Source organism: Chlorocebus sabaeus, chromosome 12, assembly GCF_047675955.1.
Source record: "Chlorocebus sabaeus isolate Y175 chromosome 12, mChlSab1.0.hap1, whole genome shotgun sequence".
Lineage (NCBI taxonomy): Eukaryota > Metazoa > Chordata > Mammalia > Primates > Cercopithecidae > Chlorocebus > Chlorocebus sabaeus.
The window spans coordinates 112982129-112998775 of record NC_132915.1 but is presented as its reverse complement, the minus strand read 5'-3'; the positions used below and the strand labels follow the sequence as shown (position 1 = coordinate 112998775).

Sequence of the window (16647 nt, the reverse complement as noted above, 5' to 3'; positions counted from 1 at the left end):
GCTGTGAAGCTCCACCCCTCCAGGAAGTCCACTTGGGACTTCAGCCCCCAACCCCACATCCCCCAGCTTCCAGCAGTGGCACTCCTGGCTGCAGGGTGCATCCACCACATCTGCCCTGGGAGGTGAAAACCCAGCAGCCCTCAGCAGCCACCTCTCAACCTCCCAGGCACAGCAGCGGAGCTCTCAGACCTCCGGGCTGCGGGGTGCACAGTTCCGGCTCCAAGAGTGGAAATAGGTCAAACCAGGCCCTCCAAGCTGATTCCAGATGAAGCCCAAATGAATCTGGAAGGAGACTGGGCTGGAGAATGCTCTCCTGGGTTTTGCTGTAAGATGCCCACAGGCCTAAGGCAAAAGGATGCGTCTCCACTTTCAAGAAAAGCTGGGACCACTTGGGTAGGGACTGCTGAGCCTAGGCAGCGAGACCCCACGTCCTTCAGGACTGCAGTTCCCCATTCATTTGAAGAGCAGTTTCTGTATTTGTCATTGTCTCAGCACAGTTTGGGGGGTGGTTACAATATTCAGGGAAATGTTTTAATGGCTCAACTCTGCATCTGAAAAAAGAGGGGCTGTAATCCCCTACTGACCCCTTAGAGCACATGGCGGCCAGCACTCCAGCAACTGCAGCAAACCCAAGAGTCCCTATGAGGAGGGACCCCAGGAAACTGCTTTTCTATTATTTATTTATTTATTTATTTTTGAGACGAAGTCTCCCTCTGTGGCCCAGGCTGGAGTGCAGTGGCCGGATCTCAGCTCACCGCAAGCTCCGCTTCCCAGGTTTACGCCATTCTCCTGCCTCAGCCTCCCGAGTAGCTGGGACTAAGGGCGCCCGCCACCTCGCCAGGCTAGTCGCCGGGCTAGTTTTTTGTATTTTTTTAGTAGAGACGGGGTTTCACCGGGTTCACCAGGATGGTCTCGACGATCTCCTGACCTCGTGATCCGCCCTTCTCAGCCTCCCAAAGTGCTGGGATTACAGGCTTGAGCCACCGCGCCCGGTCTTTTAAATTTATTTTAATTTATTTATTTTTTGAGACCGGGTCTCACTCTGTCTCCCAGGCTGGAGTGCAGTGGTGCAATCTTGGTTCACTGCAAGCTCCGCCTCCCGGGTTTAGCCATTTTCCTGCCTCAGTCTCCCGAGTAGCTGGGACTACAGGCGCCCGCCACCACGCCCAGCTAATTTTTTGTAGTTTTAGTAGAGACGGGATTTCACTGTGTTAGCCAGGATGGTCTCGATCTCCTGACCTCATGATCCGCCCTCCTCGGCCTCCCAAAGTGTTGGAATTACAGGCGTGAGCCACCACGCCCGGCCAGGAAACTGCTTGTCAATCTCCATCTGCTCCCTCAGGTGGGACGCCGGGTGGGGGCTGGGCCAGGTGACTGCTGCCCTTGTCCCAGCCGCACCTTGCCCCGCCACGCTGGCCGTGCTGCCAAGCGGATGTGAACGCTGCCACCTGACACCCACCTTGCCTGCCCCGGGAGTGTCCCTGGTGACAAGGCTACTTCTGGTACCCAGTGTGGTGCATCCCAGTCCCGCGCAGAAACATGCCCCAGTTTGCCTGCCGGCCCCCAAGAGTCTCCCCACAGGGGCCCGAGGGCACCCTAAGAGCCAGGCCTTCGGCCAGGTGGCCACTGGTCACTCGGGGGCGGTTCAAGCGGCCCTTTGCGTGGCCACCGGCCTGGCACGAGCGGTCGAGTCCCCGCTGCCTTTACGCCCTTGGGGAGCTGTGGTTCTACGCGCAGGAGCCTGTGGCTGCCCCGGCAGCGGGGCGAGGGGGCACCGGGCGGGGCAGGAGGCCCAGACCGTGGGGGTCAGCGCCACAGACCGACCGACCGGGAAGCCAGGATAGGGGGGTCCCGTGGGACCGGGAGGGTGGGAGCAGAGCGCCAGAGCCTCGGTGACCTGGCAGTGGGCTGAGGGGAGAGACCGTGGAGGGACGGGCCGGGTGACCCAGGGCGGGAACGGGGGGGCCGTGTCGGGGAGGGGTTGGGGACAATGTCGGGAGGGGCTGGGGGGCCGTGTCTGGGCGGGGCCTGGTGAGGGGGCCGTGTCGGGGCGTGGTTGGGGACAGTGTCAGGGCGGGGCGCCTCACCTAGCCCTTCCCTGCCGCGCGCTCCTGGCCCCACCCCGCGCCCCGCCCCGCCGCGCCGCCCTCGCAATAAGGGGCCTGAGCGCGCCGGGGAGGAGCGGGAGCGGGAGCGGGAGCGGGAGTGAGCTGGGCCGCGCCGTCGGGCGCCGGGCCGGGCCGGGCCATGGAGCTGTGGCCGTGTCTGGCCGCGGCGCTGCTGTTGCTGTTGCTGCTGGTGCAGCTGAGCCGCGCGGCCGAGTTCTACGCCAAGGTCGCCCTGTACTGCGCGCTGTGCTTCGCGATGTCCGCCGTGGCCTCGCTCGTCTGCCTGCTGCGCCACGGCGGCCGGACGGTGGAGAACATGAGGCAAGGCCGGGGGCCGCCGGGAGGGGCCGGGGAACCGCCGCGCCGCTTCCGCTTCCCTAACTTTCTTCTGGGTTTCCCTCCTTCCTGCCCCGCCCGGCCCGCCCCGCTCCGCTCCGAGGCTCCGGGGAGAGCGCGCCTGGGCCGGCGGCGGGCACGGGAGGGGGTCCCGGAGCCAGGGGGTCCCGGAGCCGGCGTCACAGTGCCCAGCACCCCACCCACCGCCCTGGCCCCGGGCGTCTACACCGGTTTCGGCCTCCGCCGCGTCCCTGTAGCCCGGCGTGGGGTTCCGGGGGCGGAGCGGCTTTCGGAGAAAAAGGGGGCCGGGCCGCGCTGGGAGAGGCTCAGCCCTGCTTCCTGAGCGGGGAAACCGAGGCCAGGGCTGCGGGGACTTGCCCCAGGGCCATTCACTGGGGCGCACGGCGGCGTGGGGCGTCCCTCGGCCTCCCTCCGACGCCCTCCTGCCCGTCGGCCTGGTGATGGGCGCACCTGTGAGGCGGGTTCCCCTCTCACCCCTTCCTCTTCGCAGGGAGGTGGGGGACCCGGAGGGGACCTGCTACCGTGCTGGGGAGCGCGACGCTGGCCTCCAGCTCTGGGGGTCCAGCTTCCACGCGAAGGGAAGGAAGAGTTAGGACTAGGGTTTGGCGGGGCTGAAATGTTCCCCTGGACGCCTTCCAGAAGGTGGGAGCTTGATTTTGCCAGGCTGGGGTTGGGGGCCAGAGTGCAGACTGGGCTGCCAAGGACGGCGGGGGCTGGCTGCTGCTGGGCGGGGTGGCTGCCGGAGAAGGCTTTTGCCTGCCCCCTCTCCCTGTTAGCCATCCCCAGGCTGTTGCTACATTTCTCTCTGCCCTGCTTGGACTGCCCAGCCGGTGGCTTTTGCAATGTCCTGAGGTGGGGGCATTGCGGCCCCAGAGGCCCCCTTCCCCGTGGTTCCAGGGGCAGTGGGTGAGGGTTTGCCAGCTCCCCACACTCGCTGTCCTTGCCAGTCCTGGGAGGGCGCTGAGGCTTCTGGAACAGGCCTACATTCATGGACCGCGCCCCCCCCCCCCCCCACCATGGCTTCCCACGGAGCCCCAGAAGCTCCAGGAATATGAAGAAGGACCCTGGGGCTGGTGGTGAGCATGGAGAGTCCGAGAAGGGTCTGGTAGCTGCTCAGCCGGACGTGTGTGTGACCGGTGGTGATGTGCGCCGGGTGGCCCAGGCCGGGGTCCTGGGGAGCGCACCCTCCAGGGCTGGCCCAGGTGGTGACTGGCGCCGACTTCCCCAGTGGAGCGCCCTTCAGGGAGGAGGCAGTTTCCAGCAACAGGGAGTTCCTGGGGGCTGGGCTCTGGGCACCTGTGCTGGAATATCTGAAGGCCTCACCTGTGGTTCTGGCCCTGAGATCCCCTGTGGGCAGGGGTCTCTGTGAAGGGCCCCCCTCAGCCCCTGGGGTGATTCAGAGTAGGAGCGAGGGTGCAGCTTTCCCAGCTGAGGAGGGGCCAGTCTGTGGGTTCCTTGTGGGGGTGTCCCCCACCCCGAGGCAATGGCATGTGTGGTTCTGACGCCAGCAGGGCATCCTGGGCCGGGTGTGTCCTGGGTTGCGGACAGACAGGGGCAGGGTCCTGTTCTTTCAGCAGAAGTGACGCTGCACCTGATTAGGAGACCCTGGAGCAGACCCCACTACTGAGCTAGGCCCCAGGCCATGGGCCTCTTCATCGTCAGCTTCCTCCTGTGAGAGCCTGGCTTGCTCTGCAGGAGCCTCTGCCTGAACTTCATGGATGTTTCCCAGGGGCCAAATCGCAGTTCACCTGCTGCCCTTTCTATGGACCTGGCTGGCTGGGCTAGCTGGCACTGGCCCTGCTGCCCCACTCGCCCACTCAGCCCTGTCCCCATCTCAGCCTGGAGATTCTGACTAACCCGGGTGTCCTCGGGACCTGGGGCCTCTCATGGTGCTTGGATGGGACCCTCCTGCCACCCTTACCTCTCCAGAGCAGCACCCAGGCTCAGGCCTGCGGACTAGTGGCTTCCGGGACACTGGCTGCTAACAGCAGGTGCTTTGTTCCAGCTTTGGTCCCTGAAGAGAAGGGAGGGCCGGAGGGCGGGGCGGTCTGGAGGAGAGGCCTGGGGCTCCATGGCTGCCTTCCCCACACCTCTGCACGGGCTCCCAAGACTCCCAGCAATGGCTAAGAGTGGGGCTGTTGTGAACATGCATTCACTCCGTGGGGGCCGTCGGGAGGGGCGAGAAAGGCAGATGAAGAGGAGGCGCTTTGTCACTCCAGGGAAGGGCCCCCGGGGGCTGGAAGGGAGGGAGGGGATACTTGGCCTCTGTTCCTGCTGTGCGCCAGGGGTGTCTCCAGCCTCGGGAACAGGGATTCGCATGTGCTCCGTGTTATAAATAAGGACACTGAGGCTGAGATAAGCAACTGAGGGTCGGTGATGGGACTAGAACCGCTGAGGCAGCCTTTGCTCCCACCGGGCTTGGGGCTGAGACCATGGACCCCTCCCAGGCAGGGGGTGCCCCGAGCCCTTCCCTGTGTGCACAGTTAGGGTGGAGCTGCAGGGCAGGTTTCCTCACCAGGGGCCGATGCCCTGGTACATCCATTTGACAGAGGAAAGCAAAGCCCAGAGCCCCTCTGTGTCCTACAGCTGGGTCCAGCTACAGGATCAGAAAACCCTAAAGATGGCAGCTTAACCCACAGAGAAGTTTACTTTTTCATGCCCAGATGGGCAGCCTAGGGAAACAGCAGTTAGTTTCCGGCTCCTTTGACCTACGTTCCTACCATTTTCAGTGTCCTAGAGAGAAAAGGGGTGCCCTTCCTCTTAAGGATGCTCCCCGAATTGAACCCCATGCTCTGCTGGTATCTGGAGGCCAGGACCTAGTGGTCGTGACAGCTCCTGGCTGCAGGGCGGCTCCTGTCCCGTGGAGCGGGTGCCCACGCCACACGCCCGGTGTGGGAAGAACGCACAGGGGACTGGGATGTCGGGCAAGGTTTGATTCAGATTTGCTGGCCAGTGCACAGTCCTGGGTCCCCTGACAGATGTCCGGTGGGGACAGTGCCGTCGGGGAGCCCTGTGTCACCACAGCACTGGGGTCTTAGTCCCAAGGGAGACTGTGACCTTGGTTCTCCAGAGCTCTCCAGGTGTCTCTCTGCAGGCCCAGAAATTGGAGCTGTCCTGATTGAGGGATGGGAGGGCTTCTCTGGCCCCACCTCCTTTCAGCCCACTATACCTGCACTCCCACACATCCCCTTTGAGGAGTCATTGGGGACCGCCCACGTCCAGGTGTTTGTGTGGGCTGGACCCCCCACCCCTATGGACCCGTCCTGCCTTGTGCTGCAGCTCGGATGACACTTGTCAGAAAACACCAGATTCCTCGCTGGGGCCCCTGTCCCTGGAGCATCCTTGTGGCTCTGTGTGGCCCCATCGAGCCCCGGGGGTTGGGGGAGGCTGCCCTGCATGAGTTCACACAGCTGAGGATGGGCAAGTCCTGGCTCAGAGAGCTGCTGGGTCTCCTGGGAGTGTCCAAGCCCAGGACCAGGGCAAGGGTCAGCGAGTGACCTTCCACGAGGACAGCCTGGCCAATGGCCTGGGCTCTGACCTAGACCCGCCTCCCAGCTGCCTGAACCCACTGCTGGTGGGACTTAGGCACATTGAGGGGCCTTTCGCTTTGATTTACTTTGGATTTTTGTGTTTTTTTGAGACAAGGTCTCGCTCTGTTGCCCAGGTTGGTCTCAAACCCCTGGGCTCAAGTGATCCACCTGCCTCAGCCTCCCAAAGTGCTGGGGTCATAGGCGTGAGCCACCACACCCAGGCCCGCCCATTTTGGATTCTTTCCCTCCTGTGTCATCCTCGTCACAGCCACTGTTGGTGGAGGTCCTGTCCTGGCCCGAGGGCGCGCCGGGTGTCGGGTCTTATGGAGTGTAAACCCGTACACCCTTCCAAATGAGCCTGGGGGGTCAAGTGCATTGCCCGAGGCCAGAGCTGGCATGAAGGGAAATGGGATCCAAATCCCCGTCTGGCCCAGAGTCTGGGTGTGGGAGGCAGGTGTCCGGGGGCTGAGCTCAGGTGGTCTGAGGAGGCTGGATTCCTACAGACCCCAGAGGGGTCTCTTATGGTGCTTCGCTCAAGGCCGGTAGGCTCCAGTCTGAGGGCTCCTGAAAGAGACTGGGGCAGGACCTGGGCTTTCCCTTAGCAGGAGCCCGCTGCTCCAATGCCACCAGAAGGGCCCAGTCTGGGCTCAGCCTTGCTTGGTTTTGGGCACTGGGCTGCTTCCTGGGCCTCCTGCCTTGCTGGCCTGCCTTGCAGCGGCCAGCAGGGTTCCCCAAGCTGCAGGCTTCCAGCAACCTTGGCTTTGCCCCTGCTGGGGTACCCTGGGGAGGCAGGGAGTCCAGGACCTGGAGTTGGGGTCTGTGTGACTGTGTCCTGGACCAGCACAGCGACACGTGCCCCAGGCTTTGGGGAAAGGACAGGGCAGCCTCTGGTCCCCCTGTGGTTGGTGGCAGGAGAGTTTGGGTGAGGCAGGGTGTTTGGCACAGGACAGGACAAGCTGGTCGGGGAAGCCTGGGGACAGTGGCTGCTCTGGCCACTCTGAGCTTCCTGCTGGGGGAGGCCGGAGCAAGCTCCCAGCCTGCTGAGGGGTTGAGGGGGCTGCGGAGCCTGGGGGAGGGAGGGAGCCTCAGGATCAGCTCCTAGAGTCCTAATGGGGGTCCTCGCCGCCCCAGCACGACTCTGCCAGCTCAGAAGCAGGGTTCCGAGGGGGCCCTCAGGCCTGTTCTGGCTTCCCTGCTGTGTGGCCTTGGGGAAGTCACTTAACTTTGCTGAACCTTTAACCTCAGCTTCCTCATCTGAAGAGGGGGGTTATGATCGTACCTACCCTGGGGTGTTACTGTCAGAACGAAAGGGTGACTCATGTAGAACCCTTGTCTCGGGGCTTTGCACACAGGAGGTACAGGGGGTCTCTGTGCTTAGAAGGCGATTTTTCTCTGCCCGGGTTCCCGGGGGTGTCCTTGGCTGCAGGAGCTTCTGCAGGGCTTACAAGGTTCAGGCCCTTCCTCTCTGAGGAAACACTTTTGTTTTTTTGAGATGAAGTCTTGCTCTGTCACCCAGGCTGGAGTACAATGGCACCATCTCGACTCACTACAACCTCCACCTCCCTGGTTCAGGTGATTCTCCCGCCTCAGCCTCCTGAGTAGCTGGGATTACAGCACCTGCCACCACGCCTGGCTAATTTATGTTTTTTTAATAGAGACAGGATCTCACCATGTTGGCCAGACTGGTCTCGAACTCCTGACCTCAGGTGATCCGCCTGCCTCGGCCTCCCACAGTCCTGGGATTACAGATGTGAGCCACCTCACCCAGCCAGGAACCACTTTTAAAGTGAGAGTCTATACTTCCCCACCAGCTTTCAGAAAGCTCTGAACTATATATGGGACACTATGTAGGGGAGGAAGTGCAGTGGCTCCACGTGGCTGGTGCAGGTGGCCCTTTGTCCCCTTGAGGACATCAACTTGGACTTTCTTCCGCCTCCAGGGTATACCTTTCTCCCCCAGCCACACAGTGGGCTGCAGAGTTCTGGAGAGCCACAGCCTCCTCCTGGCCTGGGGCAGCCTCCGTCCGTCCATCTTTCTGGCCTGAGGACCAGGGGCCGGTGGTGGGCGGCAGGACAGAGCGTCTGCTCAGTGCTGCCTGCTGGGCGGGGATTTGTAACCTGTGTCTTTCACAGTTGAGAGAAGTATCAGTGCACGATCCATCCCCTAAGCAGCTTAGATATTTAAAAAAAAAAAAAAAAAAAAAAGGTAAGTTTTAGAGCTGGAGAGTGGTGCTGACCACACAGCAGGGGATGCGCTGAGTGCCATGGAACCATGCGCTGAGAAACGGGTAAAATGATAATGTTTAAGTGGTGCATGTTATACCACAATCAAAACAGAAGAGGGCCGGGTGCCTGGCTCACTCCTGTCATCCCAGCATTTTGGGAGGCCAAGGCGGGCGGATCATGAGGTCAGGAGTTTGAGACCAGCCTGGCCAACATGGTGAAACCCCATCTCTGCCAAAAATACAAAAATTAGCCCCGCGTGGTGGTGGACACCTGTAGTCCCAGCTACTTGCTAGGCTGAAGCAGGAGAATTGCTGGAACCCGGGAGGTGGAAATGGCAGTGAGATGAGATCACGCCACTGCACTTCAGCCTAGGTGACAGCAAGACTCTGTCTCAAAAAAATAAATAAATAAATAAATGAACATCTCATTTTTTAATAATTTTAGATTTACAGAGAAGTTGCAGAGATATTACAGGGGGACTCCATATGGTCCTCACTAGTCCTCCCTTGTTAATATCTTCCATCACCAAGATGCAGTTGTCAACACTAAGAAACCAGCTGACCTGCTGTGGTGGCTCATGCCAGTAATCCCAGCACTTTGGGAGGCCGAGGCGGGAGGATCATCTGAGGTCAGAAGTTTGAGACCAGCCTGGCCAACATGGCGAAACCCCATCTCTACTAAACATACAAAAATTAGCCAGGCATGGTGGCGTGTGCTTGTAATCCCAGCTACTTGGAGGCTGAGGCAGGAGAATTGCTTGAATCTGGGAGGCGGAGGTTACAGTGAGCCGAGATGGTGCCACTGCACTCCAGCCTGGGTGACAGAATGAGACTGTCTCAAAAAAAAAAGAAAAAAAGAAAAAGAAAAAAAAAAAGGCTGGGTGTGGTGGCTCACGCTTGTAATCTCAGCACTTTGGGAGGCCGAGGCAAGCAGATCACTTGAGGTCAGGAGTTCAAGACCAGCTTGGCCAACATGGTGCGACCCCCCCATCTCTACTAAAAATACAAAAAATTAGCCAGGCGTGGTGGCGTACGCCTGTGATCCCAGCTACTCGGGAGGCTGAGGCATGAGAGTTGCTTGAGCCTGGGAGGTGGAGGTTGCAGTGAGCCGAGATCACACCACTGCACTTCAGTCTGGGTGACAGAGTGAGACCCTGTCTCAAAAATAAAAAAGTAGATAAAAGATGGAACTGGCCAATGTCACTACCAGAGGGAACCACTGTCCCTTTCAGATGTGACCCGAGACTTCTGCAGGCAGCTAGCTTTGGAATTGCAGGTGCGTCTTGGCTGCTGCTAGAAATCTTACGCGTGCCCTTCACAGGATGTGAGCGTGGACTTGCCCTGTCCTTTCCCTCTGTCACGGCTGGCTGTGAAACGGACCCTAATTTACTTTCCCTCTCCCTACCGGTGGACATTGAAGCATTTTCAGGTTTTCCTAATTCACCGCACACTTGAGCACCCCAGGCTTCTCCGGGCGTCGGGCGAATTCCTGGAAGATTCTGAGAGGAGAGGGGCCAGGTTTCCTCAGGGCTCTGGCCGGGCCTGCCAACCTGCCCTCTGGAAGCATCTGTGTCTGTGCGACTCCCCACTCCTGCCAGGTGCTGGGCCCGTTCCCAATGCCCTGGCTGGCACCTCCTGTTATCAGGTGTTTTAATCTGTGTTGGGGGAAGGATGAGGACGGTCTCTTGTTTCCGTTTGCATTTCTTTGATTGGTGACGCGACCGTCTTGCTAGCACCAGACAGTTCCGTGTTTTCTGTTGGTGAACTGCCAGCTATTGCCTCCTCGTTGTCTTGGAGCGTCACAGGGGTCTGGGAAGCTGGATCGTGCAGATGAGTGTGGAGGCAAAACAGCCCTGCAGTTCCCCTGAGCGTGCGGGCACTGCCAGCCCGGGCACGCCTTCTGGGTGGGAGGGGGCGGTGGCCGGCATGGCCTGGAGAGACGTCTCCGGAGCTGGCTGAGGAAGGCAGATCTGAGGAGGCCCCAGGCTTCTAAGTCCAGGGACGGACGGCTGGACTCATCATCAGAATTAACCATTAGGCCCCCCTTGACTCAGTTTCCCCATCTGCAACCGGGATCATGAGCGTTGCCCCATCCGCTGGAGGTGGTGCTGCCACAGGCCTGGGCTCACACATGGAAGGGCAGAGCGCCAGGGCCAGGAGCAGGGAGGGGATAGGGGGGGTTAGTGTCGTATGGGAACAGACGTCAGCCGGGGAAGGTGGACAATTCTGGAGACGAGGGAGGAGATGGCTGCAGGACACCGAATGTGCCCAGCGCCTGTGAACCGTGCACCCAGAAAAGGCCAAGGAGATGCATTTTATGTTACGTGTATTTTACCACGATTGTCTTTTTTTTTTTTTAAAGCCCGGGCGAGTTGGCTCAGGCCTGTAATCCCAGCACTTTGGGAGGCCGAGGTGGGCAGATTGCTTGAGCCTAGGAGTTTGAGACCAGCCTGGTCAACACGGTGAAACCCCATCTCTACCAAAAATACAAGCACTAGCCAGGTGTGGTGGCGCACGTCTGTGGTCCTAAGCTAGTCAGCAGCCTGAGGTGGGAGGAGCCCAGGAGGTGGAGGCTGGAGTGAGATTGTGACACTGCCCTCCAGCCTGGGTGACAGAGCAAGACCCTATTAAAACAACAAAAATCCCCGCCAGTGTGGCTTTGAGAGGAGGCCTCGGCTTTGAAACCCTGCTCTGTGGCCTGGAGCAGTTACTCAGACTCATCTGCACAAAGCGGGGGGCCCTCAGGACTGTTGGGGGATCAAATGGCAGGGGGCACTACTCTGCATGGAGAGGGGAGCAGCACTGGGAGCCCCCCGGTCAGCGCTGGCACAGCCTTGCCCCTGGTCATCCACCCCTGCTGGAGCTTTGGGGTGAGCTCCGTCCTCCTGGCTCCATCCCTGCCGGCTGCCCTGTGATGGGCAGGTACCCTATCTGGAGTATGCCCAGAGCTTCCTGGCAGCACAGCAGGGCACAGGCTTGGGGCGCTTGGAGCTGGTCAGAGACTTCGGGTGTCCCTTGGACATCCCTGGTCCCAACCATGATGGGCTGCTTGGACGAGGCCACCTCACGTTCGCAGGTGCTCCAAGGACAGCCACCAGTGGGCTGGGCCCCTGCCAGAGTGGGGGCTGCTGGGGCCGGTGCTCAGGTGGCCGGGACCCTGGCTCTGTTCCTGCTCCTGGAGTGAACTCAGACAAGCCCCAAGCCCCCCGCCGCCTATTCATGGGGAAAGGGAACCCGGCCTGATTCTGTAGGGTAGGGGTGAGAGAAGGACTCGGTCTTGGCTGTTTTCTGGAAGAGCCTTTCAGAGGTCCTTTCAGAGGTGTCCACTGGCACTGACGCTTTCTTCCTGATGTGGCCCTGCCTTAAGGGGCCAGTGACCTTCCCCAGGGTGTGTGGGGCCCCATCTCCTCTGCAGGGGTGCAGAGGCTGCTCTCCCTGACGTGGGTCCTTCATGGTGGACGTGAGAGCCAGTGCCGCTTCCTTTCCGGCTGGGTCCCCTGTGGGGTGTTTGAGGGCTGGGCAGGTCCCTGGACGTGGATTTGGAAGTGGGCACCTGCCCATCCTCCTAGCATCCGAGTTCCAGAGGCTCTGGGTTTTCCCCTGTTGTTGGGGAGATGGAGGCAGGGCAGCCGTCCAGGTGGGTGAACCGGGCCCGGGACTCTGTGCCTTCAGGGGCTCCCTCCCGTGTGTCTCTCGGTCTCCTGCCCTGCGCCAGGAGGGCCTCTCCCCGGCCTCCTCCGCACCCCACCCCCAGGCCTCCGCGCCGCAGCCTCGGCTGCGGGATCTGCGGGGCCCGTGTTCACGGTGGCCTCCCCTGCAGCATCATCAGCTGGTTCGTGCGAAGCTTCAAGTACTTTTACGGGCTCCGCTTCAAGGTGCGGGACCAGCACAGGCTGCAGGAGGCCCGGCCCTGCGTCATCGTCTCCAACCACCAGAGCATCCTGGACATGATGGGTAGGCCGGGCATCCGGGGCGGCTTCTGGGTTCTGAGTGGGGCCCGCTGAGCTGGGGCTGTGCGGGGCTGGGGCGGGGTCCCGAGGACGAAGACACAGAGGACAAGACACTGCCTGTGCCTGGGTGAGCCTGGCCTCAGTCCCTCCCTCAGGGCCGGACACAGAGGCTCGGAGGCCACACAACCCGCCCAGGTAGCCAGGGAGAAGGCAGGGCCCCAGGCAGGTCTGTGGGTGCTCAGCGACTGTCTCCCCCTCTCCCTGTTTCTCTCTCTCTCTGTCTCCCAGGCCTCATGGAGGTCCTTCCGGAGCGCTGCGTGCAGATCGCCAAGCGGGAGCTGCTCTTCCTGGGCCCCGTGGGCCTCATCATGTACCTCGGGGGCGTCTTCTTCATCAACCGGCAGCGCTCTAGCACTGCCATGACGGTGATGGCCGACCTGGGCGAGCGCATGGTCAGGGAGAACGTGAGTGTGTAGGGCCGGGGCTGGGTGGGGTCGGGGTGGGGCCCGGGCCAGGTCAGGTGGGGACCAGCCTGTGACTTGGTTTTGGCAGAAAAAAGACCCCCACATCATCCTTGCTCCTCAGGTCGGGTCCCACGCCAGCTGCTTCACAGGTGGGGCTTCTTCGGAGGGGAGGGAGCGCGGCCTTTCTGGGGTGACCTGGACGTGAGGTCAGCCCAGGCTCTTCTCTCCCTGCAGCTCAAAGTGTGGATCTACCCCGAGGGTACTCGTAACGACAACGGCGACCTGCTGCCTTTTAAGAAAGGTGCTTTCTACCTGGCAGTCCAGGCACAGGTAGGCCGAGCCCAGCCCTCCTGGGGTGGGTGCAGGCTGCAGAGGCGGGGTCAGACTGGCTTAAGGCAGGAGGTGACCACCCAGCCAAGCTGAGGACCCTTGGCAGGCAAGGGACTCCTCCCACTGAGTTGGGGACAGGGCCTCCTTGCCCCTTCCCACACTTGGCCCCTGACCGGCCAGGGAGGGCAGCCCCTTAGGCTTTCGCCCACACAGAGCCCTGAGTGACCAGCTGCCCTTGGTGAGCACCCAGGACGTGGCCTGTGAGGCTGGGCAGGTAGAGGGGTGGGAAGCCGGGCCGCTGGCCTCTGCCCGCCAGGCTCTCAGGAGGCTCATTCTGGGCCCGTGCCTGGCTGGGGTGGGCTTCAGGGCATGGGCAGTGGGTCTGGACAAGCCAGGCTTTTGGTGTGGCGGTGGGTCGGGCCAGAGCTTGGGGTGGGTGGAGCTCATTGTGAGCGGCACCTGAAGACTCTGGACTTCCTGGTCCCCAGCCTCCAGGGGTGCAGCGCGTCCTAGGGTGTCTGGGAGAGGCCAGGGTATAGCCAATCCCACGGCACCTGTCCTGCCCCTGCCGCTGTGCTGGGGAGAGTTGCGTCAGGAGAAGGAGCTTTTACCTTACCTGGGTGGGGTCTCACTCAGGGCCGGGGTCTCAGTTCCTTCCCTCACACTGGCCTGTAGTGGCCCCCGGTGCCTGACCCTGTGCAAGGTGGGTGGGAGGGGGCCCTCCTTCCGGAGGCTCCCAGCTAAGGCTGTGAGGCCTGGGGAGCCCCGGAGGCACTGGGCTGGGCGGGCATCCTTGGGCTGTGATCCCAGCCCTGCCCAGGTGCAGGACACACCTGCCTAGCCTGGGGCTGATGTCACTTCCCTTTGGGGGCGGAGTGACGGCTGGATCGGCTCTGGGAGAGAAGGGAGATGGGCGGCTGTGATGGGGGAGGCTGGGGGTGGCGGCAGCCAGGAGACTGCTCCCAGTCCCCACCTACCTGCTGGCCCCCTCCCTCCCTGCCTCCAGTCCCCAGCCTACTTTTCGGCCCCCTGGAGGTTCCCTGGCTGCCTCAGGTTAATGATCACCCCCAAGTGCCCTTGGATTTGACCCCCCGTGGCTTCCAGGAACACCAGCAGGCTCCACCCCTTCCCCGGCTAGAGCTGCCTCCCTCACTAGCTTCCTGGGATGGAGAGTTGACTGGGAGGGAGGCGTGGGCAGGGAAGAGCGCCATAACCTCCTCCTACATCGGACAGGGCCCTGCCCCACTGGCTAGCTACACATCCAGTACGGGGACAGGCGTGAACCAGACAAGTAAGTGCTAGCTCAGGAGGGTTTCCTAGAGGAGGTAAGTAAAGATTTGCAGGATGAGCTTTGCAACTCTGGGCCAACCAGAGCAGGACAGGTATCCCAGGTCCCAAGGGCAGGACAGCCACAAGGACCCATGGCAGCAGCGAAGGCAGGGGCAGGTGGGCCACAGGACAGGGCTCCCCAACCATATGCAGCCTGGGGTGTGCCCGGCCTGTCCCCAGGGCTGCCTCAGCCACGTGTCTCCCTGCCCACAGGTGCCCATCGTCCCCGTGGTGTACTCCTCCTTCTCCTCCTTCTACAACACCAAGAAGAAGTTATTCACCTCAGGTACCCCAACATGTGTGCACCCGGGGTGTAGGCCCTGCCTGACCCTATGGTCACAGAGCCCCGGGCCCCTCATCGTTCCCATTTCTGGGTGGCACCCGTGGCGTGGCCACATGGTGACCATGTGGTGAATGAGTGACTCAGGCTGGAGTCCCAGCTCTGGGCTTCGTGGTCTCATGGCGGTCACCCTTCCCAGTGACCCTGTGAGATGGGTGGTGCTGGGCCCATTTTTCAGATGAGGAAACTGAGGCTCCAAGAGGGTAGCCTGGGTGCCCGACTTCACACGGATGGACCCCAGCTGTGCACACAGCTTGGGGGCCTTGAGGTGGCCTCCTCCAGGGCTGAAGGGCGGCCTCTGAGCCCGTGCGTCCAGACTGATGCCTGCATGGGGTAGATGGAGCCCAGGCAACCCAAGGGCACAGGCGGCGAGGCTCACAGCCTCTGCCCCTTCCAGCCAGTTCCCAGAACGTGGGTACCTGGTGCCCAGGTGGGACAGTGGGGTCAAAGTTGGAAAGCAGTGGGGGAACCCAGCTCCATCTCTCCCACAGCCCCCCATATGAAGCGCAGAGGCCAGGCAGTGGGGCAGGGGTGATCGGGAAGGGGGGCTTTCTGGCGGCAGTAACGGGAGCACAGACTTGTCGAAACCGTGGCATGAAGGCCAGGCAGCTATGGGTTTTACTGCACCAACATTACTGCAATTAAAATAACCCACCACGGCTAGGGAGTCCAGGAGAAGAGCCTGACCTGGCCTCAGGGGCTTCCCAGGGAGTGGCTATGGGGGCCGGGGAGAGGTGAGGCCGGGGCAGCAGGCTGAGGTGGGCCCCAGCTCCCCACAGGTCGCTGAGGTCTGTTGCTCCCCCGGCAGGAACAGTCACAGTGCAGGTGTTGGAAGCCATCCCCACCAGCGGCCTCACCGAGGCGGATGTCCCTGCACTCGTGGACACCTGCCACCGGGCCATGAGAACCACCTTCCTCCACATCTCCAAGACCCCCCAGGAGAACGGGGCCACTGCGGGGCCTGGCGTGCAGCTGGCCCAGTAGCCGAGACCACAGCAGGGCAGGACCTGGGGAGGGCAGGTGGGAAGCCAATGGCTGGAGGATGGGCAGAGGGGACCCCCACCCAGGCTTCCAAATACCACTGTGTCCGGCTCCCCCAGCTCTCATTCAGCCCTGGAAGCAGGAAGGTCCCTTCTGTCACTGGCCTCAGACATGGGCCCCTGGCATCCGCTGCAGGGGGATCAGCTGGACCCTCCCCAGGCTCGAGGGCAGGGACTCACCCCCACGGCACCTCAGAGCGGGATGATGAGGATGAGGCCTGAGGCTGTGGCCGGCAGGTAGACTGAGCCACAAGGCCCCTGGATAGCCCAGGAGCAGACGGGAGGACCCCAAGGCTCAACGTTCACTGCCCCAGCCCTCTGCTCTGGCCACCTGGGACCCACTCGGATGCAGTCGGGCTCCACGGTCCAGCCCACAAGCTGCATCAGGCTCTCAGGGAGAGAAGGTGCCTGGAGGGCCGGGAGTCCCAGACTCATGCACCCTGGGCCACAGGGAGCCGGGAAGTGGGACCTGCTGCTCCTGCCGGCGTGGAGGACTCTGGAGTCAGCATTGTATCCGTTGCTGTTTTTTTATAAACACACTCTTGGAAGTGGCTGGACAGCTGTGGTCACTCACAGGGCGGGCAGGGTGACCAGGGTGGTAGAGCCCATGCTGTGTCTTCCCAGCTGCTCTCCCTAAGAGCCTGGGGTGGAGGCACCGCCACCCACCCGTGTTCCCTTTCCAGGGGTGGGCCCACATCACCCTCTAATACTTCCATCGATGGTTGGGGGGTGTCGCCTAATTGGGGCAGGTGTGCCAGGATCCTCAGGCTACTGGGAAGGAGGCCAGAGATTTGTTTTTTGGCCTCTGGTTGGGGCCAACACATCCCCAGGACAAAGCTCTCTGTGGCCTCAAAGAAGCCACCTGCCCAGCCCCTCTCCCTTAGAGTGCCCTCCCCACCCCACTGCCAGCTCCACCTGGCCCCCTTTGCCAGCCGGCACCTGGCAGCGGGTCTGGGTGGGGTGGCCAGGAGGTGA

At 61.8% G+C, this 16647-nt stretch overlaps 1 protein-coding gene across 1 annotated transcript; it reads left to right on the top strand.

Moving 5' to 3' along the window:
• The first annotated feature begins 2136 nt into the window (after nucleotides 1–2136).
• Nucleotides 2137–16224, top strand: AGPAT2 (1-acylglycerol-3-phosphate O-acyltransferase 2). Its single transcript, XM_008005605.3, has 6 exons — nucleotides 2137–2429; nucleotides 12040–12173; nucleotides 12458–12633; nucleotides 12868–12963; nucleotides 14506–14578; nucleotides 15441–16224. Exons 1-6 carry the CDS (start codon nucleotides 2248–2250, stop codon nucleotides 15614–15616), a joined length of 837 nt encoding a protein of 278 aa, XP_008003796.1. The 5' UTR covers nucleotides 2137–2247; the 3' UTR covers nucleotides 15617–16224.
• Nucleotides 16225–16647: the final 423 nt, after the last annotated feature.